Genomic DNA, 25,999 nt, shown 5'->3' with positions numbered 1-25,999 from the left:
TGTAGCAAAAGGAGGTCCTACATCTTATTAAGGTGGGCATCGTGGCTGTTTGTTCGTCACACTGAGGGGCCAGTTGATTTCTTTTAAAGCAGTGTAATTAAACTATTCTTAAATTTGCTAGATTTTTATTTGAAAGAGAAGCTGACAAGACAGTGAAAAGGAACAAGAGTGCTTTTGTCACACACACATGAGAATTTTTATTCAATAAATAATTAGCAGTAAATTTGTGACAAATGATTAGTAATATCATATGGAAGTTTTTAAATGGTATTAAAGAAAGTTAAACATCAGGCATTTTGATTCAGTTAGCTACAGATACCTATAAATAATGATAATTTAATACTTACTGAGAAATTTCCTCAAACAACACAGTACGCTCTTTAGGATTTTTCATTGCAATTGATTCAACAGCGCCTTGAAAAACAAGGAAATTCTTCGCCTTCACATTGATTCCTAAACTTTCAAGTCTAGAGGAATAATCTTGTTGAGGTACTGTCTGCAAAAAAATAAAAATAAATAATAAACAAAAAAGTATCATTCCCTTTGGAATGATGTAACATGACAAATAACAAATAAAATTAGAAAGAAAGCTGTTCATAAGAAAGTAGTAATAAAAAAAATAATTATTATGAAATGCTTTTATTATTATTATTATTACGTGACACCTCCAGGGAGTCCAAAGATTCATCGAGATACAGCACCTACTCTACAACTGTCTTCACCAACTACGACGAACCACACCTACTATTCTCTACACCAACGCCATCTAACGCCACTAGTATTTCCACTGACAATTGCAAACATCCATTCCGATGGTGAGATTTGAACCCGCAACCTTTTGTCTTGAGAGCAGATACACTAACCACTCTGCTAACCAGGCGGGCATCATAGTATCCTGTACATACTTGAGGATACATGCAAGGGACTGAATTAAATTTTTTACTGTAAAAAATATGTACATGGTATTTAACAATTTCAAAAATCATCATCATCAAATTGCTGCCATGTACCCTCAAGGGGTGTACAGGATATGATAGTACTACATGAAAAAAATTACATCATCACTAACTTCCTATCTACAATTTTCCTCCAAATCAGTCTGTTACTTGTCAAGACTCCAACATTATCAGATCTTATATTTCTATCATCTAAGGCACTTTGTCCCGTATCAATCCACCTATATCTTGGTCTTCCTCTGGGTCGTTTTGTTGCCAACCTGGCAGAGAACGCTTGTTTTGCTAATCTTTCTTCGCCCATTCTGTTTAAGTGACCATACCACCTGAGATTAGCTCTGCTAACATATTCCTGGATGCTGACAATGTCAAGTTCTTTCCTAATATCCTCGTTTTTAATATGATATTGCCATTGATGCCATCTGTTCACACCTATAATCTTTCTCAGGACTCTAATATCTGCGGTCTCTAGTCTTTGGTCAAGTGTTTTACTTCTGACCCAGCTCTCAGATGCATAAGTTAAAACTGGTTTGAACACTGTCTTCTATATATACAGCTAATTTAGTGTTCCGACTAATTTCTCTCTTATTCAATATGAATTTATTCAATTGATTTCCCACCATACCAGATTTGCTGATTCTGTTGTCTATTTCTATATTTAATTTTCCATCTTAACTAAAAATCGTGACTAAGTACCTGAAATGTTTTACTTGTTCAACAGGTTCTAAATTCACAACACAGTTGACATTTTCAATGAATCTACCTATTTTCATTGTCTTTGCCTTTTTATTGCTGACCTTCATACCATATCTATTACAACAGTTATTCAATTTAGTCAGAGAATCTTGCAGATTTCTAACGGATTTATTTAGAAGTATAACATCCTACGCATAAAGCAAACAGCTGACATTAACATCTCCAATTTTGATATCATGTTTAATACCACTTTCCTTCATAATGAGATCCATATAGATAATGAATAACAGAGGAGATAATGTACATCCTTTTCTCACACCAGATTTAACATTAAACCATCTTCCTGTACTTCCTTCAATTCTAACTGCTGACTTACAACTCAAATAAAGACTAAAGTATTGCTTGATATAATGCCACATTAACATCATATAACTGTAGTGTATTGAATAGCTTCTCTCTCTTGGCACCTTGTCATATGCCTTTTCCAAATCGACAAAACTTAAATACAGATCTTTGTTATATTCCCATGCTTTCTCGACTATTTGTCATAAAGTGAATATCTGATCCTGACAGCCTCGATTTGGCCTGAATCCAACTTGTTCTTCACCAAGCTTTTCTTTCACAATTCTTCTCAACCGTTTCTCAAGTATGCTTGCATAGATCTTGCCAGGAACACTCAGTAGGGAAATACCTTTGTAATTCTCACATTCAGTTTTATTTCCCTTTTTATATATGGGTACTATTAGAGCTCTACTCCAATCATCGGGAATTCGTCCCTCTGTCAAGGTTTTCTGAACTATGTAGTGCAGTCACTGTAAGACTCTTATACCACCATACTTCAGAATTTCTGGTCGAATATCATCTACTCCAGCTGCCTTTCCACATTTCAAGCCTTTGATGGCTTTTTCTACTTCAAGTATGAATAGGTATTTCTAACTGCATGCCTGGTCAGTGTTTTTTACCAGTGTGTCGTCATCATTGCTTGTTTCATTTAGCAGTTTGTCAAAGTAATTACTCCATACTTCAAGGATATCTTTTTCTACCGTTTTCATGTCACCTTTATCATCTCTAACTCATTTTACAGCACTCTTTCTTCCATTCCTAAGCTTCTTCAACAACCTCCAGAATATTTTGCCACCTCCTTGATATTTATTTTCTATATTCTTGCCAAAGTCCTCCCATGACTTTTGTTTAGCTAGTTTTACACAGTGTTTAGCATTCTTGCATTTGTCTCTGTATTCTGTAAGAGCAAAAGCTGACTTATTTGTCAGGAACATTTGATATGATTTCTTCTTTTTCTTCACTGCCTCTTTAACTTCCTGTGTCCACCATGGAGTCCTGATTTTTCTATCCTTGCAGACAACCTCACCACATGCCTCTCTGGCTGAATCAATCAGGGCTTTCTTCAAGGCTTGCAACAGAAGGTTTGATTCCTGTTCTCAAACTCTTTCATTATTTCTTCAATAATCTTTGTGTATTTTAGTCTACAGTTCACATCTGAGAGCTGCTCAACTTTTATTCGCTTTAAAACTTTCTTACATGTTATTCTTTTCAATATGAAATTCAATATTATCCTGCTCAAGACTAAATAGTGATCACTTCCAATTTCAAATCCTCTGTACACTTTTTCTCTCTGGTGTCCTGCACCAGGGATAAAACATCACTATCAACAATAACATAGTCAATGAGACTTTTCTTATTCCTTGCCTCTTCTCTCCATGTGAATTTGTGCACATTTTTATTTTGGAACATGATGTTAGTAATAACCTGTCCATGTACTCAGCAGAAATCCATTATTATTTACCATTATTATTAGCTTTGCTCTTTTCTCCAAATTTTCCCAAAATATTTTTGTATGTCTGACAATCATTTCCTACTCTGCTATTTAGACCCACAACAAGGACCAACTTTTCCTTTTTCATTTTGTCAGTTGCTTTTTCTAAAGCCTCAAAAAATTCCTCCACTTTTACAACATGACAAAATTAGTTGAACCTTCTGTGGGACCATAGGCACAAATAAATCTCATTGTCCAGTTCCAATTCTCATATTTGCCCACATTACTCTACTTGAGAGTGACTACCATTCAAGAAGATTAGCCTCGTATTTTGTGTTGAATACTATGGCTACTCTTTCTTTTCCTTCATTGTCATTGCCTGAATATAACATTTTGTATTTATTGCTCAGAAAGATCTAAGCAGTTTTTGTCTTTTTTGTTTCAGTCACCCCTATTATGTCAATCTGGTACTTATCTAATTCCTCAGCTAGCTCCATTTCTTTGCCATTCAGGCTTCTTATGTTGATAATACCGATCTTTAACTATGGTGATGTTGAGTTGGAGTGTTTTTTCAGATTTGTTGCAGTAGATTTTTGCTGTTCGCACTGGTTCCCTGGTGAAAACAATGGGGGCTTTGTTTAACTGGGCGATGCCCCAGCCGGCATGAAATTTTGTCATGTTGTACCATCATTTTTTATTTTGGTTTAACCAATAAGAATACAATTTGGTCGGCTAAATCCCAAATTGCCAGCCCATCCTCGTTCGTTGAGTATCCACATAGATACCCAACAGGGTGCACCACGAGAAGGTGAGGATTGGACATTAGGTCAGAAGCCCTGGTCGGTTCTCCACATTCCTTTAAAAGCTATGTGGAGGTCTCCTCTCAGTTATACAGCTTTGACTCTTAAGCACCTCCAATTTCAAAAATTATTTATGTAAATCAAGGGCACATGATGAAAATGTTCCAATAAACTAGAGACATTATTTCATGTTTGGAGACCACAAAAACATTCAGAGTAAGGTTGAACTGAAAGTTGAAATTAACAAAGTTAAACCTTAACATCTGAATATAATTAACACTTTAACAAGTTTAAACAGTACAAAAATGCACAAATTTCAATTAAAGTAAAAATGCAATTCATATGACAATATGTACTATTGTTAAAGCAGTCTTGTCCATGAGATTGTCATAATTCAGGTTAAATAAAAAAGAAATTGCAACAGTTGTATTAATTACACTTATACTTCTTATGACTGGATGCTGTTCTTTACCACTACTATTATCCAGATAGTAACTGTTTAAAAGCACCCAGATAATGTATCTTCGTATTATTAATCAGTTTTCATTATATTAAAAGTCTGAAAATGCAATTCACTTAATGATCGAGGAAGTAGATTGATTATTAAGAAAAGGAGAGAATTATCGTAACAAAATATATATGTCTAGGATCTTACTTGTGCGCTTAGATTTCAGTATAGAAATCTGATACCACTTGTGGGCTATTTTTTTTTTTACAACTGGCAATGATGACAAGAATTTAATATCTAAACTAAAATCTAAATTTTCCACATTCATGATAAAAGTTTAATGAAAAGAAACAGCACTAGGAAACAATTAAAAATTTTTTAATATTTCCAATATTTCATCTCAGTTGCAGAGACGATGTCTCTGCAAATGAGATGAAATGAGGACTTGTAAAACACACACAAACACAAACAGGCAGCACAAAACTAACTGAAACACGTGGGTGAAAAACTAGTCCTAATTAGGTGGTGCGCCCTCTATGGATGCTTTATGCAGCCTAGGATGTAAAACTGGGATCTTGAAGTATTAGTGTTTCCCATATTTTGGGAAGTTTTATACAACCATATTTATTTAAATTAGGCTGATTTTTAGGAGCAGCAGCAGATTCTAAAAACAGTCATTCTCTTCTAAATTTCCGGTGATGGAGCATGATGGTCTCTCTTTGAAAGTGAACAGGCAACGTAGCTAAGTTATGGATACTGCATTCAGTGTTAAACATTGGGTATAGTAAAGATACTTGTTGAGGTGCAAAGGCAAAATTGTGTTTGAGACTTAGGATGCTAATGGCAGCTTCATTAAAGCATTAACAGAATGCATCTAATGGAAGTATTAAATACTACTTTTAATTGTTTCCTAGTGCTGTTTCACTCCATTAAACTTTTATCACATTTTTTCTCCCAACACTCGAGCCTTAACACATGGATATTAATCATCCATGACCAATATCCATGAAGATATAGCATGCAAGGCAAAACAATATGATAAGCTGAAACTAGTGTCTAGACTCTGGACAATTAAACCAGCTGGCCTTTCTTAAAAGATGTTGAGATAGTGGAATTTTATTTACTTGCATTAAATTAAAAGTTCAAATCCGAAAAAGCCCTCCACATCTACATGCACCGTTCTTGATACTATCATAAATTCAGTTTAATCCTTTATCCAAATGTGAGCAAACAAAGTTTGCGCCTTAAAGTATCTTCAGGAATGGGGTAAAGTGGTACAATACCGGGCAACTCGTTGCAAAAGTGGAGCAAGCTAACATCACTCTATCTCAGTATCTCCTCAATAAAGACTGAAAGTAGTCTGGGTAGTGGCCCTTCCCTTAATGCATAACATTACACATGTCCGCAAAGAGATGTGTTTTGCATTATGGGAGATACTGAGATAGGAGTGATGTTAGCTTGCTACACCTTTGCAATGAGTTGCCCGGTGTTGTACCACCTTACCTCAGTCCTGAAGATACTTTCAGGTGCAAACTTTGTTTGCTCACACTTGGATAAAGGATTAAATTAAATTTATTATAGTCTAAACAAGTGAAAAATAAACTTTCAACATCTTTCTCTAAATCCAGAGTAATTTAATAAAAAGGTGGCACACCATTTGGCAACTCCTATAGGTAGAGATGACCTCCTTGCTAATGCTTCTGCCTGGTATCTCCACTTGGGCCTGGCTCCCACTGAAGAGACCTCAATAAAGGTTGAAACTAGTCTGGGTAGTGGCCCTTCCCTTAACGCATAACATTATACATATCTGCAAGGAGATGTGTTTTGCATTATGGGAGATACTGAGATAGGAGTGATGTTAGCTTGCTCCACCTTTGCAACGAGTTGCCCGGTGTTGTACCACCTTACTCCAGTCCTGAAGATACTTTCAGGTGCAAACTTTGTTTGCTCACCCTTGGATAAAGGATTAAACTAAATTTATTATAGTCTAACCAAGTGAAAAATAAACTTTCAACTTGATACTATCAATGTAGCCATTAGCTCATTACAGTCTAGCTCTCAACACAGAACTATAGAGTATTCTCTTTAATATTTCAGAAGCTTCAGCTCAAAAAGAATTCCTGAAAATAAAAAATAAACATATCAATAAGTACAACAGACTTTTGGATTCTAAACCTGTTCCTCAAGACTTTTGAATTCTAAACCTGTTCCTCTTCATACTGTAGTTAACTTGTCATCAAAAAAGGCTAAACAAAGCTGTCATTAACATCTTAAGTCTCAGCCACAATTTTGCCATTGCACCTTGACAAGTACCTTTACTAAAGCTAATGTTCAATATCGAATGCAGCATCTGTAACTTAGTGCTTGAGATAGCTAATAATATTAGACTTGACATTTCCTGTTCGCATTCTAGATCTTCGCCTCCCAAAAGAAATCTATCTGCTTGCCAGTTCAATGCCCTTAATAAACTACGTAAAGATAACAGCACAGTCATTACTAGGTCTGACATAGGAAGTGCTAACATTATCCTGGATGCCAGTGAATACAATAAGAAAATGGATATCATTCTTAGAGACTGCTCCACCTACAGACCTTTAGATTATGATCCCACAAAATTGCAAATCAAAAAATTAAAAAGTTTACTCAAAAAGTTTTTTCCTGGCCTCCTGATATTACAAAACTCAAACCTATCAGTTGCCTTCACCCCTCCCCACCAATATATGGCTTGCTTAAAGATTCATAAACCCAGTTCTAAAGTAGATATCACTGATTCTTCCTGCTATAAATTATCCAAACAGCAAAATCTCTTGCACCCCCCCCCTTTTACTGGTCATACCACACACACAAAAAAATTCTTCCCATTTTAAAAGCTCTAGTTAAAATATAACATAAAACACCTTATTACTGTTAAAGAAAGTTTTTCCCCTTAATACATTTGACTTCTTTTCCTTTGCTATCCATTCCATTTATTTCTCTTGGAAAAACAAAATTTATAAACAGATAGAGGGTATCTCTATGGGGTCACCCCTTTCGCATCATTTATTTTATAGAAGATTTTGAAAAATAAGCCTTCTCAAACAATGGAAAAGGAAACTAATAATAGTCTGGTCTTTCTAGACACCTTACTCACTCCTCTACCTGATGGTAACCTGTCCTTTTTAGTATACAGCAAACCCACTCAAAACAGGCAGACACATTCACAAACTTCTGACTATGATACACTGATGATGTGTACTCTATTTGGGTCCATGGCTCAGACACCGACTCCTCCTCCTCCACTCCAACAGCCATCACCCTAGAATCCAGTTCACTATAGAAAAAGAAAATAATATCCTTCCTTTTCTAGACACTCTAATCATGCATCTTCCCAATGACATCCTTTTTTCTAAGTTTACAAAAAACCACCCACACAAGTAGATACATACACCAACTTTCCCAAAATCCCTTTTTCTCAACAATATGATGTAAAAACACTTTCAAAAGAGCCTCCAAATTCTATTATGCATAAGCTTTTCTTACATACAAAATCTCATAGTTAGAATATCAAAAAGATTAACAAATTACTTGTTCCATCTACTCACATCCTCTCCACATATGGACCAGAGTAATGTTATTATTATTCCCTATATCCAGGGCACCTCAGAAAAAAATAGCCAGAACTCTAAAGAAATATGATCTGTGCACTGCTTTCAAACCTCATTTGAAGCTGGTGGCCCTTATCTGCTCTCCTAAGGATTCACTCCCTCTGCTGCCTGTTCCTAGTGTTTACAAGGTTTCTTGTTCTTGCAAATTATCTTCTTGCACAGTGAAATCAAATGGATAAAAACTACTATGCTTCACTGTAACAAATACAAACTTGAAAGATTTTTTAAAATCAGCTGCAAATTTGAAAAACTAGCCTAATCTTAATAAGCATGGTTGTGTTAAACTTCTCAAGATTTGGGAAACTTTAATTCTTAGGCATCCAACCAAATAGCTACGGCTAGCCAGTCTTCTAGTCTTACTTTTTCCACTTATTGAGTGTGGTGTGTACATTTACAATTTTAAGATTGTATCCCTGATGGTGCTTCTGCAGCTGAGACGAAATATAGGTTCCAATAAACCTAATAATGAGTGTGTGAGTTGACTGTAATAATAATAAGTACACACAATGAAAATAACTAAATAAAATAAATAAATTTATACCTTATTATCAATTCGATATTCTGATGATGATCCTGCCACAACTCTTGTAAAATGTATCTCCGTTCCATCTTCTTCTCCATACACGGCAGTCACACTTGCACGTGATGCTACTGGAGCTCCTATTGGGGCACCATGAATTAATTCCTATAATAAATGCACAATTTTGTTTAATGGGTAATCAAAAAATGGCTTCTCAAGAATTATTCCATTAATTTCAATACCCGTCACAGGTATTATATATATATTAATACTTTCAAGCTGTAACTGGAGAACATACATTATGTGAAGAAAAAGGTTTCATTACTGGATACCATAAGAGAAGTTGCTACACAACAACAACGTAAATCAAATGTGAAAAGTTACAAAATAATCTTGTAGACCGACAAAACTGACAGACAAGAATCAAAATGCTAAAGATATAAAACATGAGCTACTCCTTTATGTCAATTTAAGACTGTCCACAGTTAATGTACAATGCCATGATTTTCCTGACACATGCAGTTAACATCCTGTATAAAACATGAGTCCTTGGAGTTGTCACATAATAATAATTTTTGTAATAAAATTAATGAATGGCAAATATCCTTTGAAGTAGTTCACCGTTCTTGTAATCCAGAACAATGGAAACATATCCTGCAGGATCATAAAATGAATAACAGTGAGTAGTTGTTTTATTTTTGAGTGGTTTGAGGTGAGATAATACAAGTGTTAGTTTAGAATGTAATGAGAAACAAAATTCTAAACAGACACAGTTACAAAAAAAACTCTATAAGACAAATAAATCAGTAATGTTATAATTAAACGAATTAATATATCTTGCTTTAACCAGCTGATGTTATGAAGTGTTACTGCAGTAAGTTGCACGATATCCTACAAGTTCAGATAATGAAATAGAATAAGGGGAATTAATTTATTTATTCATTCTATAACTGAAGGGAAAAAAAGAAACTCTGTCATTAGCACTGGTGACAAATCCTACATGACCAACCCATGGATATAAACATGATTTACACAATACAAAAATTTTCAATTTTTGCTGCTCACCTGTTTATTTTTGTTCTTCAACTGTGGATGTGAATTCTCCCCCACCCAAGTTGTTTTAAACTGATATGAACAAATGACGTATTGTTTTCAGTTATAGAGCAGAGAAAAATAAACTACATCAGAATTTATTCAATGTAAGTGCTGATAGAAATTGTTGCAAGACAACTTTCTCAAGCAGAATGTGAAAGAAGGAACTCAAGATCAAAGAGTGCGATTTGTTCATAGCATCAGAAGGGGGACACTGTTAAGAATATGACTGTTTTACCACTAGTTGGTGACAGTGATCATGCTGTGCTTTCTTGGGAGTATCTAATTATATTGATATTCCCATTAGAACAGGTTACATGCTGAACTACAAAGCATGAAATTATGATAAACTTAGGAGAACACTATCTTTGGTATCAGTTACAGAATGAGAAAAATGTCAGCAATGCATGGAAATCTTTGAAAAAAAGTGCTTAAATGAGATGGTATCTGAATATATCCCTAGTGTTTGAAGAATAAATAGGTTAGGAGTGAAATGGATGTGCAACCTTATTAAGCAAGAGATTCAACAAGAATAAAATGATGTGAAAGAATATAGCGAGAATAAGATCAAGAGTTATGAAATATATAAAGTGCAGGCCAGAAAATTAAGAGTATTGTGTGGAAAGTTAAATCGGAGCATGAAAAGAAATTGGTTATGCAGGCTAAAGGCAATCGAAAAGAATTTTATCATTATGCAGCAAGCAAAAGAAATAATGAATGTGGAAGAATAACTTTACTGAATGCAGAGGGTAGGCTAGTGTCAGAAGCTTATGAATGAGATTGTTCAATTAATTAGTGCTCACTTTGCTAAGATATATCAACCAGGTGTATGTGACATGGTACACAGTGCTACTGCTACATTGGATGAAGAGTTAGAGGTGAATGAAAATGAAGTTGAAGAGCTGTTGCATAACCTGGATAAGAATTTGTCAATAGGAACAGATGGAATATCAGCATGTTTGTTAAGAAATGTTCAATCGAATTGGCTATGTCTTTCATTTGTTTGTATAACATGAGTCTTAGCTCAGGAATGATACCACAGGAATGGAAAGAATGTATGACGGTTCCATCGTACAAGGGTGGTGCAAAAACTGATGTGTCTAACTACTGACCTATCAGTATCTCTGGTGTGGTAGTAAAGATTTTAGAAAAGTTAGTAAGAACTCACATACAGAAATGAGTAGACAAACAAGTTATTGTTAATTTTAATCTTCTTTATATATATTCCCTCTTTTTTTTTATATATATAGTATATTAATTATTTAGTCTACCGGCTGTGCCTTTGTTAATAATTATACTATATACTTATGAGGTGATTTATTATATAAATCTCTTTTACTAACAATTATTTTTATTTTGACTCCGAGTGTCCCTATATGTTATTGTATTGCACAAAAGTTCACTCCAATTGGTGCAATGACTTTAACTCTCTCTTTCAGAATCCAACTAATTATTGACTCAAAACCAAGTACAAAATAAACACATTTAATAAAACTAAAACAATATATATACACTTCTAGCAATAATACATAACTATAACTACAGATTATATGGATCCAAGGCCTTATTTAAAAATATAAACTTACTCTTAAGACTAAACTCTTTTTCTTTCACAATCACAAAAAAAGTTCATAGTCTTTTTCTTTCTGTTAAGGCTCTTTTCCAGAAGTTATACAGCTCTGTACTTCATTTTCAGGATCCTTTTCATCAATCAATGTAACACACATAAAAGTCTTCTTGACTAAATCTTGTTTCCTTTTAGTAGCAATACTCATCAGATCAGGCATCCTTAATACCTATAAATCTTCTTAATCAATATATTTTCTAAACATTCACTTTCAGGCATCCTTAATACTTATAGATTTTCCTTATCAATATTTTCTCTAAGAAAAACATTCACTTTAGAATGTAACCAACAAGTTCTTCTTTCATTCACAATACTAAATGACAGTCTTAACTTTTTCCACTTTAAAAAACTTACAGTTTCAAGATTTCCTTTTATTCATTACTTATTCCTCCTTGAAACCTATTATTTTCACTATTCCCTTTTCGGAATACACTATGAAATTTCTTCCGACTGCCACACACAAAAAAAAAATCAAGTTCCTTCCAACTTGAATATTTTCCGGCCAGTGTTCAAACTTCCGAACGCTCTCTTGTTTTCAACCATTACTTGGATACGCAATGCTTTCCTTGTCAGCTGTCAATCACACATCAAATCCTCTCCGGGAGCATGCGCACTCCACAAAAGTCAGAAACTACGCACCGCAATAAAATGGCTGACTCGCTGTATCCATTAGCGCTAAGAGAAAGTCTTTCACAAAACACAAAATTCAACATTTTAAACCACAACAAACTTTCTTATAAGTAACACAAATATTCAGTTTAGTAAGTACATCAAATTTTTTTTTACTTCTTTACATGTTACTTCTAATATAACATTTTCATAACGAGCACATCACAAGTGCAGACACTGCGTGTATGAAAACAAAACTAACAAGCATAATTAATACGTAAAAATATTCAGAATTTTTAATATGATTATTTTTACGTTTCATTTTTCTGTAAAAAAAAAATTTTTTTTTTTAAATTTTTTAAATATTTAACCTACATCTAAACAAACTTTTAACGTTTATTTCTAGATCTTAAAATATAATGTGATTCTTGCTGATCATTATGTATACCTTCTGAATCACTAGTTTTAGAATCATCTGACGCTAGAGATAATTCTGAATTTTCTTCTTCCAAATTAGTATACTTACAAATTTTATTTTTATACCTTTCAAATATTTCATTTAAACTACTTGAATTATGTCCTAAAGCTACAGAATCATCACTATCAGAATCAATTTCTACAGGTTTTTGAGATCCTACAAGTTTTTGGGATTCCTTATCCTTACTAACTAAATTTGAGGTATCTTTAAATTCCCTTTTCTTATTTAAGCCTATATTTATCAACCTATGAAATTCCGCTATACTTTCATCAATGTTAGAGTCAATTTGATTATCATTATTCCTACATTGTACATCATCTGAAACATGTGTCTTGGGAGTTCTAAATTTTCTTGCATTAAGGTTCATTTTACCAAAATTTTATTTTTTCTTTCGCTGCATATTTGAATTATGAGTATTAAATCTATTCCCTTTCCTATCATTTAACCTTGAATAAGATTCAAAATTAGTATTAGGAAAACTACATTCATCCTTCAATATTTTATTCATATTGTCACCTAAAGTAACTAAATTTTTATTTCCCAAAAAGTACCTTTTTAATCTATCAGAGTGTACATTTAAAATTTTACGATTATTGACATCTTGAATCCTAAAATTCACAGGAGAAAAATTGTCTAAAATTCTAAATGGACCTAAGGCTTTCCTTCCTAATTTCCCAACTCTTTTAATACTAGATTTATCATCTAACAATACTAAATCACCTGGTACAAAAGACTTATACTTTCTAAAACAATTTGTATACTGTCTAGTCTTCTGAGCACTTAATTTACTTATTTCACCTACTAGTCTATGAGTAGTGGAAAACTTATCTACTACTAATTCTAAATATTCATTTATATCACTGTATCCTGTATTAGGAATAACTGAAACAAGTTCATTAGGAAAAATTGGGTCAAAACCATATAAAGCAAAAGATGGTTTTTCCTTGATAGCAGAATGAAAAGCAGATCTACATGCAAATAATGTTTAAGAAATATGTGTATCCCAATCATTCATTTTAGTGTTTGCCAAATTTGAAAGTATTTGCTTTATGTTTCTATTCAGTCTTTCACACATACCATTACACTGTGGATGATAAGGTGTTGTAAAAATCTTCTTAACATTAAGTAATTTACATAACTGTAACAATAGTTCGGATGTGAAATTTGCTCCTTGATCTGAAAGTAAGGTCTGAGGAGTTCCATATCTACAAACTATCATATTCAAAAACTTTCTTGCAATAGTTTTTGCAGATTGGTCTTTCATTGATACTGCTTCAGGAAATCTAGTTAACATGTCTATGATTACTAGAATATACCTATTTCCTTTTTTAGTAATTGGTAGTGGACCTACTACATCAACAGCAACAGCTTGAAATGGTCTAGTCGGAATTGGAAATGGTTGTAAAGGAGCTTTTCCTCTAAAAGGGGATCTTATTTGGCACTTATGGCATGATTTGACATACGTGAGTATATCACTCTTCATACCTTTCCAGATGTAACGATCCTTTATTCTTTCCAAAGTTCTAGAAAACCCTTGGTGTCCTGCTAAGTCAGAATCATGGAAAGTATACATAATCCAAGGAATCATTTCAGTTGGTGCCAATAATTTCACCTTCAACTTTCCATCTTCCATTTGTCTAGATAAGAGTAACCCATCTTTATCTAAATACAAGTTTTCCAGATTCAAAAATGTATCTAGCTGAGTTTCACCTTTCAATACTGCTTCATAAATAGTTTTTAGTATGAGATCATCCTTCTGAGCTTGGACAATCTTATCCTTTTCCCAAATTTGTGAATTAGGATCCTTATTCTTTAGAGTCTCAATATTAAATACTTGATCATTATCATTAGTATCTAGAAAAACTTCAGGAGACTGCTCTAATTTTCCACTGTCACCTGATTTCCTGTCCAAATAGCATTCTATTCCACACAATGATACTGTATTATCAACAAAATTACACACAAACCCATGACGTTTCAGAAAATCAATTCCAAATATTATTTGTACATTTGGATTTGAAGATTCTGGAAGAACAATTAATGGATGAGAAACTTTCAATGGAAAACAAGGAATTGAAATAAAGAGATTGATTTGCTTATAAGCTGAAATTTCAGCTTCAAATATTCCTTTTAATTTAATTGGATTGCTTAAAACTGAAATATCATTTGGAATTAGAGATTTAATTTTGTTAAATAAGCTATAAGAAATGAGTGAAATATGTGCACCTGTGTCAAGTAAGATTTCACAAGGTACATCTTCAATAAATCCTTGTAAAACTGTCAAAGGATTACTTTCATTAGCATAAGGGGCTAATGCTACATCAAACTTTCTTTTATGGTTAGAGCTGTCTTTGGGTTTACCCATGTTTAGTGAATAGTTTGACACTTCTGTCCTTGCCGGTATGATATTGGAATAATAACTAATTCCAGATTTACTTTTATTCTCTGATTTCTTATTTTGAAAACAAGATCTATCTCTAACATAACAATCTTTAGCAAAATGACCCTGTTGCATCTAAAACATTTTGGAACATATTTCCTATGAGATGCTTTATTCCTGTCAATACCATTAGATTTACAAGATAAAGCTTGATTATCTTTAGGATTATTGTACATTGTTAAATCAGATATAATTTTAAATAGAAGTTCCTGTCCTTTTACTACTGGTCTCTGTTGTCTTTCTATTTCTTCACTCAGAAATGTTTTTAGTTCCTCATATTTTTCCAAATCATGTAATTTTACCCTGGAATCAGATTCTGGAATATCTTTAGTAAAATTCACAGAAGTTTCCTTAGACTTTTTCCTTTTATTTGCATCTTTACTTTTTTGAAGCTTTTCTTCTCTCATTTTATCTGTACCCACAATGCTATGAGAATGAGTTTGATTATACTGAAAAGAAATTAACTTGCTTACTGCTTGAGGAATGAAAAATATCTCTAAATCTTTCTTCCTTTTCTTTAACAAGTTCAAAACATTGTTCAAGATTTCTAACTTTTTTCTTATATGCTGTTTCTTTTAAATTATCCTTAAGGCCAAGCCTAAATTGATTAAAGAGCAACCATTCTAAAGAGGATTTCTCTTCAGATGAAATATTAAATCCATGAGCAATGCTCCACAATCTATGATAATATTCAGAAACAGATTCCTTATTACCTTGGATACACTGTTGAATCTTCCAAATGTTAGGCGCTAATTCTCTTACATTTGAAAATTCTGATATTAGCAAACTTTTAAAGGTTGTATAATTGTCAGTATCTCTTGGTAAAGGAGATGTGTTTAAGAATGTTTTGGCTTTTCCCAACAATTTATTACGAAGTATAATTAACAAGTGAAAATCTGACCAATTTCCTAAATCTTTAATTTTTTCTGCATACCTAAAAAATGTTTCTATGCTTTCACTACTATCACCTGAGAAAGAAGGTAATATTAAGGTTGGATTTATTAACCTAAAAAATTCTTCATCATTAACTGAAGGAACTTTACTACTAATATCACTATTTTCTGTAGCCATTATTTTTTTTTTTTTTTTTTTTTTTTTTTTATTTATTTGAGTCAAGATTTGCCTTTTGGATTCTAAAATAGTTTAGTCATTACCAATCCTGTCGACTGCGCCATTGTTAATTTTAATCTTCTTTATGTATATTCCCTCTTTTTTTTTATATATATAGTATATTAATTATTTAGTCTACCGGCTGTGCCTTTGTTAATAATTATACTATATACTTATGAGGTGATTTATTATATAAATCTCTTTTACTAACAATTCTTTTTATTTTGACTCCGAGTGTCCCTATATGTTATTGTATTGCACAAAAGTTCACTCCAATTGGTGCAATGACTTTAACTCTCTCTTTCAAAATCCAACTAATTATTGACTCAAAACCAAGTACAAAATAAACACATTTAATAAAACTAAAACAATATATATATATACACTTCTAGCAATAATACATAACTATAACTACAGATTATATGGATCCAAGGCCTTATTTAAAAATATAAACTTACTCTTAAGACTGAACTCTTTTTCTTTCACAATCACAAAAAAAGTTCATAGTCTTTTTCTCTTTCTGTTAAGGCTCTTTTCCAGAAGTTATACAGCTCTGTACTTCATTTTCAGGATCCTTTTCATCAATCAATGTAACACACATAAAAGTCTTCTTGACTAAATCTTGTTTCCTTTTAGTAGCAATACTCATCAGATCAAGCATCCTTAATACCTATAAATCTTCTTAATCAATATATTTTCTAAACATTCATTTTCAGGCATCCTTAATACTTATAGATTTTCCTTATCAATATTTTCTCTAAGAAAAACATTCACTTTAGAATGTAAGCAACAAGTTCTTCTTTCATTCACAATACTAAATGACAGTCTTAACTTTTTCCACTTTAAAAAACTTACAGTTTCAAGATTTCCTTTTATTTATTACTTATTCCTCCTTGAAACCTATTATTTTCACTATTCCCTTTTCGGAATACACTATGAAATTTCTTCCGACTGCCACACACAAAAAAAAAAATCAAGTTCCTTCCAACTTGAATATTTTCCGGCCAGTGTTCTAAAAACTTCCGAACGCTCTCTTGTTTTCAACCGTTACTTGGATACGCAACGCTTTCCTTGTCAGCTGTCAATCACACATCAAATCCTCTCTGGGAGCATGCGCACTCCACAAAAGTCAGAAACTACGCACCGCAATAAAATGGCTGACTCGCTGTATCCATTAGCGCTAAGAGAAAGTCTTTCACAAAACACAAAATTCAACATTTTAAACCACAACAAACTTTCTTATAAGTAACACAAATATTCAGTTTAGTAAGTACATCAAATTTTTTTTTACTTCTTTACGTTACTTCTAATATAACATTTTCATAACGAGCACATCACAAGTGCAGACACTGCGTGTATGAAAACAAAACTAACAAGCATAATTAATACGTAAAAATATTCAGAATTTTTAATATGATTATTTTTACGTTTCATTTTTCTGTAAAAAAAAATTTTTTTTTTTAATTTTTTTAAATATTTAATCTGCATCTAAACAAACTTTTAACGTTTATTTCTAGATCTTAAAATATAACGTGATTCTTGCTGATCATTATGTATACTCAGTGGTTAATGACAAATAAAAAAGTAAGAGTTTCATACTAGAATGCTTAAACTATATAGTATATCAAAAATATAAAACTGGCATTTCCTTCAACCAGTGTGTGACTGTATAGGCAGTCCCACGCATAAATTTTCAAAATTTTTATCTAACCCTCCTCGCCAGTAGAATGGAAAAATCACCTTTCTACATAAAAAATACTGCAGATTTCATCACTAAAGTGAAAGACTCCATGGCTTTGAATATTTCCCTATTCACCAATGTTCATTTGGATATAACAATTCTATTGCTCTCAAACATTTTCAAGATGACATTCTTAAATTATTTGATTTTGCTATATATATACACATACTCTAGATACTTTTGCTGGCAACAAGACAAAATAGCATTTTTTTTTAATTAATAAACACATTCTAAACAAAATCTTTTTAACTTTAAGAAAACACAGGAGAATATGTGTAATATAAAGAGCCATTCTAGTAACAAAAATTAATGTAATAGATTATATTTTCCATATGAGGGATTCTTAAACAAGTACATTTTTTGGGTGATGAGTAGGGTTTGCATAATTTGTCAAGTACTGCTAGAGACTATTAGTCTTTCCAAATAGCACACACTGTCCTATCATCTACACAACAGGAATTTTTATTACCAAGTTTTTCAGCAAACCTAGATGGAACTTTCATAAAGCTGAATGGAGATCTTTTGCAAAGCATGACTCCAAGTTGAAGTCAATCAAACAAACTATGAGAAATTTGTTGAAATTGTTGTGGGGCCTGCCAAGAGGAAGAGTAGGATTCCAAGAGGTCACTGAAAAGAATATAATGGAATTGTGAAAGTAAAAGATTATTTCAAGAATTAAAGGACAACTTCAGGGACTCTGAAGCTTATGAATTAGTTCTTGCACTCTCATAAAAATGCAAGGAAAGGCAAACGAATCAAGGCTGGTCTTTAATGAGAATACTTGATTCTAGCACTAGAGCTTCAAAACACATTCTCACTAACATTAATGACACTGCAAAATATATAGTCTCCCTTACAACAAGTTATCCACATGATAAATGCACTACAAGAGAAATGTAGACAAGGCTAAAATCCACAAGAGATACACTCCATCCTTTATCCTGTCTTTTGCATATCTAGAACTTGTACAGGCTACTGATTTTCTGAAACCTGGGAAAGAAGCTGACGTGGATTGCATTTATCCAGAATTCATAAAGAACTGCAACATTATTTATAAATTCATCAATCTTAGAGAAAGGAAGACTACTAGCATTCTTTAAGAAATCAAAGATCAAAAACAATAATTATATTAAAACCAGGGAAAGACCAATCTCTTGCTACAAGTTATCAATCCCCTGCTTTGTTATGCATCTGTCCAAAACTTCTTGAAAGATTGCTGTACAACAGAATTTCTCCAATCATCCATGGCAAGATAATCCACAGAGTAGGCTGGATTTAGGCTGAACAGAAGTTGCTGTGATGAGGTGTTGGCAACCTATATTGAAAATGTCTAAAAAAAATCTCTGTTTCTGTGCTTATGACACTGTTTCATGAGAGGATCTAATCCTGAAATTCCTAGAGGTCATCCCTTCTCTCATGATCGCTAATCCTGTAAATGAGATACTGTCAGACAGACGGATTCAGGTATTTTCTAATGATTCCAAAATTAAATTCCATAAGCTAAGGAATGGTATTCTACTAGGATCTGTGATAGCTCCGTTGCTTTTCAGTCTATACGCCTATGATATCCCCACTACTGACTTGTGGAAATTTGTGTACACTGAATTGCCAGAGCACCTCCTTTGAAGTTGCAGAGAATACACTAACAGATATCAACGCTTGAAAATTGCTTTCAACAGAGGCACTCACAACCTGAATAAAGGTGAAGTTACTGCTTTCCATTTAAATAACACCCAAAACAAATTAAGCTCCTAAAGTCTACTTCAGAATTATCATGATAAAATATAACCCCAGAAAATCTTGGAGTAATTCTTATCAGATTTCAAAGACCACCTGACAAACACTACTATCAAATTAAAAACTAGCAACAACATCTTGCAGAAACTAGAAGGCACTTAATGGAAAGTAGATGCCAGCACATTATATACAAAAGATTTGGCATTAGTAATATCCCATAGCACTGTTAAGCCATGGTGCAACCCAGTGTGGCATAACAGCGCTCACACCTCACTAGACAATGTTCATCAAGAGCAAGCCATGAGATTATCTCTGGAATAATAAGATCAACATCAACTTGGTGTTGATCTTATTGTTCACCATCACCAACAAGCCCTGATAGAATGGGTGAAACATAATGGATGTTCAACTGAATGTGGAAAAGCATCAAGTTATGCATTTTGGGATACAAATATTACAAGTTCTATAACACAGTGAGAGAACTGTAGTCCAGGAAACTGATGAATCTAGGGATTTTTTTTGGGGGGGGGGGGTAGTAGCAGGTAGAGAGTTGAAGTTTAGAGGGCATATTGTTCAAGTAGCCTAGGTGGCTTCACAGGATTACTTGGTTATTAAATAACAAAGTGGGATGAGGAAATGGTGGAGAGGATCCAGAGGTGTGGAATGCTTCCTATGAGGATAGATTGTGGATATGTGGATTGCAAAAGATGGTTGACAGACAAAAAAAGGGATAATATGATAGAGACTTTTAAGTTACTTAAGGATTTTATAAGATTGATGCCGGAGAAATGCTTCCACACTTGACTCGGGGGGGGGGGGCAGAACAAGAGGTCATCCCTGGAAATTGGGTAAGAGTGTGGTAAGAGTGTGAGGACTAGATTTTTTGCTTGGAGAGTGGTGAATGAATAAAAAGGATTGCCTGAGTCATTTGTGAGTGCTTTGTCTATTAATGATTTTAAGGAGAGGTATGATAGATATTGTGCTGATAGTTTCGGTCTCCCACAATGAGTCTTAAGACTCCTTGCAGGTGCCCATGCAATAATAATAAGAGCTTATAGCTTCTAACTCTTAGCAATACTGCTCCTCCTTCATTACAAAGAAAAATGGCTTTAGGCAACCTGTGGAGTAAAATTGAAAACAGTGATTTACATGCCAATACATGAAATCTCCCACACAGCTACTCAGAGACTGAGACTTAAAAGACCTATCTGAAAAACAGCTGTGCAATTTTGCATGGAGCGTTTGAAAGCACATCAGCCTGGAAATTATATGGGGAAAAATATACCTCACAATAACCAGACTAAAGGGCTTTGACCTTCCAAGACAATCTTATCCACACTTAACTGGATCAAGACAGAACAAATGGGAGATGCAAACAGATGCTTCACAAATGGAAATAGAATAACTCTCCATACCTATTGATTGTGGTAATTTAGTCCACAACCATTAACGATATTGTCAGTGAATACCTTGTGTTCTCTTATCCTGAAACTTATACTGACTTTTTGATGGTTAAACCTGAAGCTTCATATGGATTCAGAATCTGTTAAACTATGATGCCTTTTCTGTTCTTTTTTTTTTTTTGTTATAGTTTCACCTGTTTATTCTCAACAAATAAATATAGTTATTCTATGGTCAGTGTTCTGATAAGTTGGCCACTATTATTCCCTTACTTTTTTCTAATCATGTGCAAACACAGACAGGCAGCTGCTAGTCAACATCTGTATGTCAGTTACTTCTAGACTCACCAAACCAACTTGTCATCTTCTTCTTTCATTCCACATACCTCTGTCACCATTGGAAAGTCTTCCAGATACCATTTTTTCCCCAATGCATATCACCTCCAACTTTTTGAGTAACATATTAACAGACTATTTTCTTCTTTTTAATCACTTAAATACACATGGCACTGTTGTGTTAGAGGCTTGGTAGCTCATGATCATGTGTGTGAGGTTGATATATATAAAATTCCCAAGAACTTGTAGAGTAAACATTATCACTATTATTAACTAAGATACTGGTAATGACACCAGTATTAGCAATAGGTAGAGCTTGAAAAACTTTGTGCTGACTCTGCAGTCAGGCAAATATGCCATTAGTCAGGCATCAACCTGGGTTGTATGACAAATAATAATAATCATGTGGTTCAATCAGGATCTGGTCAATTTATAAGCTTTTGTTAGCGATATGGATAATTTTTATTCTGTGTAACTATCAATGTTAAAGCAAATATGTTAGCTATTTCTATATTAGTGTATTCAGTCTATGAGACAGGAAGAAAAAAAGAATCTCACACATTTTTATCAATAACACATGACCATTTAATATTAATGATATATGATCATTTTCACCCACGTTTTCAGTTATAACATCTATATATGTCTTGAATTACTTCTATAATAAAAATCAAACAATTTTTTTCTGCACTATCATAAACAAATGTTACAGGTAAAAAGTTTCACTAAAATAAATATGTTAGGTGAACACATATTTGACTATATTAGTGAGTTTTCTGAATTATGAATTAACACTGAAACATTGGCAGGCAGACAGGGAGAGAGCAGAATATCACATGCAGAGCTTGAAACATTTTTGCTTGCTTACCAGTCACTCAAATATCTTCGTCATCAGAAGTTAGCCAGGCTAACTTCTAATGAGCAAGGATATGAGCTTCTAGGCTCATGTGTTTAATTCCAGACCTGGTCAATGTATAAACTTTTGTTAATGCAATGACCAATAAAAATTGGCCATAGCATTAACAAAACTTGGGAGTAGTAGTAGTTCCATTCCAGATGCAAAAAAATTAATGATGTTAGTGAGGTTATTAGTCCGTACGGTTAGCCTAGTGGCTTTGCGCTTCGCAGCCATATGACTTGGGAGGGGTAGGGTGAAAGAAATGATTGTAGTGGCTGGAACGAATGATTTAAAAGAAGAAAAGTATGGAGTGAGAGAGTACATGAAAGAATTACTGAAAATGGCAAAAGAAAGGAGGGAGAGTTAAGATAGTGAGTTTGTTGCCGTAGTATGACAGAGTAGAGCTGAGAAGGAGGCCATAATAGCGAATGACTCGATGCGTAGGTTATGGAGGAGTGGTGTGGAGTGAAAATTTCACAGGTGAAAGGACTTATACAAGAAGGATGGTTTGCATCTGAATGGATTTGGTGTCTGAGACTGTTGTTGAATGAAGTGAAAATGATGTGCAGAATCAGGGAAAACTAGGGTTTTAAGGGGGGGGGGGAGAGAGCTGTTGAGTGGATATGCAGACATCAGTGAGGTAGCTAAGTGTAAAAATGTGCATAATAAATTAAAGATACCAAGAAATTATATACTTGGTTTAATCCTTTATTTAAGTGTAAGCATACAAAGTTTGCACCTGGAGTGTTTTTAGGACTGGGGCAACTTGTGGTAAAGGTTGTATGACTTCACTTCACTAGCCTTAGAATCCCATAATGCAAAGCATATCTCCTTGCAGACATGTTTACTGCTATGCATTATGGGAAAGGTCACCATACAGACCGGTTTCGACCTTTATTGAGGTCTCTTCAGTGGGAGCCAGACCCATCAATTTGCTGACATGTACCCTCAAGGGGTGTATAAGATATTATGATAGTACTACATGAAAATTTTACATCATTACTAACTTCCTATCTACAATTTTCCTTCAAATCTGGGATTTGTTGCAGTAGCTGACTTTTTGGTGTTTGCCCTGGTTCCCTGGCGAAAACAACAAGGGGTCTTGTTTAATCATGCAACGCCCCAGCCGGTATGAAATTCTGTCCTGTTGTACCATCACTTTATATTGTGGTTTAAGCCAATAAAAATACAATTTGGTCAGCTAAATCCCAAATTGCCAGCCCATCCTTTGTTCATTCAGTATTGGTAGATACCTAATAGGGTGCACCACAAGGTGAAGATTGGAAATTAGGTCAGAAGACCTGGTCGGTTCTCTGCATTCCTTTAAAGGCTATGTGGAGCTCTCCTCTCAGTTACACAGCTTTGATCCTTAAGCACCCCCAAAGTACATTAATACATATTTATTTTAAATGAATTTCTTAATACAAAATTCTACTTAATTCTATTTAATTTTTTGAAAATTAAAAAAATAATCTTCTCTTCCCTGTTCGTCCTTTTAAAGATAGAATTTTGAGGAATTCTTCCTTTGTAGAAAAGTTGTAAAAAGCCATCTTCACAATAACAGCTAATTGGGAAGTGTCAGATGAATCAGTAAACTCGTCTAATTGCAAAGAAAAGTAATGCATTTTTCTAAATCCTTTTTCAACTCTGATTCAATATCAGTAGCAATAATTTTGATTCTTCATGTTACTGTTCTTTCTGATAGTAGGATTGTATTTATAGCTGTTGTTATTTCATTTTTATATTCATCAGAAAGTGATTCAGAAGCCAACAACATGGCTTCTTTTACTAACTCACCCTCTAGAAATGGTTTCCTTTTACTTTGCTAACAAATGAGTAATTTTAAAACAGGCAACTATTGCTTTCTTTGACTGTAAAGTTGGCTTGGAAAAAATGCCTTGCTGTTTAGTTAAGTTCAGTTTCAGCTAGCAAATCCTTTTTTCTTTCTAATTATAGAATTTATATTAAAGTTTGTATGAATAGTGTTGAAATGTCTCTCTACGTTAGAATTTTTAGGAACTGCAACTCTTGCATTGCATAACAAGCATACACATTTTCACTTAAAATAAATAAAACCAAACTGTTCTTCCCACTCTAAGTTAGAAATCTTTTTCTTTTTATTTATGTTATCCATTATGGGTTGTAAAAAATAATATAAATATATAAAATTATTAGAAACACATCAACTAAACCACTGATTGTCGCTTCGTCACTCTAGAAAAGAATTCAGACTACTAGCCTAGTGCGACAGAAGAGCATAACCCGTAACTAGTGATGTGCAGTTCACATGCACACTAAAAAATTTGAAGGTTGTTTGACGCTTCAGTATCTGGCATAGTAGTGGGCACTTTAAAAATGCTTTATGGGCACTTGGGCGCCCACGAGCCCCATGCTGCCAACCCCTGATATAATGTGGTCAGGGAGGATAGTGACTTACTGATGGAGAGATATCAGAGAGTAATTTATTCAGAAGAGTTCAAAAGAAGGCCTGTGACTAGTGGTGTGCTGCAGGGTTCTGTTCTTGGACCATTACTCTTTAATTTCTTCATTAATGATATAGGAAAGGATCTAAGAGGAACTGTTCAGTTATTTGCCAATGATGCAAAGTTGGGTAGAGCAATAGCTAATACAGATGATGTCAAAATTTTGCAAGATGATTTGGATAAATTGGCATACTGGGCAAAGGAGAATGGATATCAGTTTAATGGAACAAAGTGTAAGGTTATGTATTTTGGGTTGAAAAGATTACCAACTGTATACCACATTGGTGGAACTGTAGTCCAGGAAATTGATGAAGCCAAAGACTTGGGAGTGTCTGTAGATAAGGAGTTAAGTTTAGGGAGAACAGCAAAAGTGGCTAAAGCAGCTAATCAGATCACTTGGTTACTGAAGAATACTTTGATGAGCAGATATAAGCAGGTTATCAAGCCTTGATAAGACCCAATCTTGACTACTGTGTGCAAATCTGGGCACCAGGATTTCTTGGTAATGAGGTGGAGATGATCCAGAGGTGAGTGACTAAGATGGAAGCAGGTTCTATGGAATGAACCTTATGAGAACAGGTTGAAGATTTGTGGGTTACAGAAACTGGTTGATAGGCAGAAAAGGGGTGATTATGATTTAGACATTCAAATTACTAAAGGGTTACTTAAGTATAAAGAGCTAATAAGCTTCATTTCGGCAATGAAAACATTACTTAAATTAAGGGGATATAAATCCCACATAGTTTTAAAACCGAATAAGAAACTCAAGAATTGGAATCAGAGAGTTTCTTGCCGAATATAGTAAACTATAAAGTATCGGCGATCACTTAGCGTGAGCTAATGCAAGTGACCCTAGTACATAGTACAATGCCGGACGACTCGTTGCAAAGGTGGGGAAAGTTCAGATCGGTATTCTTAGGTATTTTCCATAATGTAAAAACACATTTCCTAGGAAATGTATGCTGTTATTACATTATGGAGGGAGATCACTACCCAGACCGGTTTCAGCCTTTTTTGAGGCTTCATAAGTGAGTAGCTAGACCTAATACCAAAGTGTATAGAGAAAAGAACTTATATACTCTGTGATACGAGTTTCCAAACAGGTGCAACCATAAAGTTACTTAAGTATAAAGAGCTAATAAGCTTCATTTCGGCAATGAAAACATTACTTAAATTAAGGGGATATTAAATCCCACAGGAAATGTGTTTTTAC

The 25,999-nt window shown here is 33.8% G+C and overlaps 1 protein-coding gene across 1 annotated transcript in view; it reads right to left on the bottom strand.

Annotated features, from left to right (window-relative positions):
* The window catches only part of SMC1 (structural maintenance of chromosomes 1), a 551,991-nt gene that overhangs the window by 505,525 nt on the left and 20,467 nt on the right, over positions 1–25,999 (bottom strand). Inside the window, exons 3-4 of the mRNA XM_090412308.1 lie at positions 8,857–9,000; positions 348–496 (exon numbers count right to left, since the gene is read on the bottom strand). Of these exons, the coding sequence (XP_090268434.1) occupies positions 348–496; positions 8,857–9,000 (293 nt within the window). The remainder of the gene's footprint in view (positions 1–347; positions 497–8,856; positions 9,001–25,999) is intronic.

Source organism: Typopeltis vanoorti, chromosome 2 (assembly GCF_054136105.1).
Source record: "Typopeltis vanoorti isolate ZY-2024b chromosome 2, IOZ_Tvanoo_1.0, whole genome shotgun sequence".
Classification (NCBI taxonomy): domain Eukaryota; kingdom Metazoa; phylum Arthropoda; class Arachnida; order Uropygi; family Thelyphonidae; genus Typopeltis; species Typopeltis vanoorti.
The sequence above is the reverse complement of the archived record's forward strand: the minus strand, read 5'-3'. Positions and strand labels throughout refer to the sequence as shown.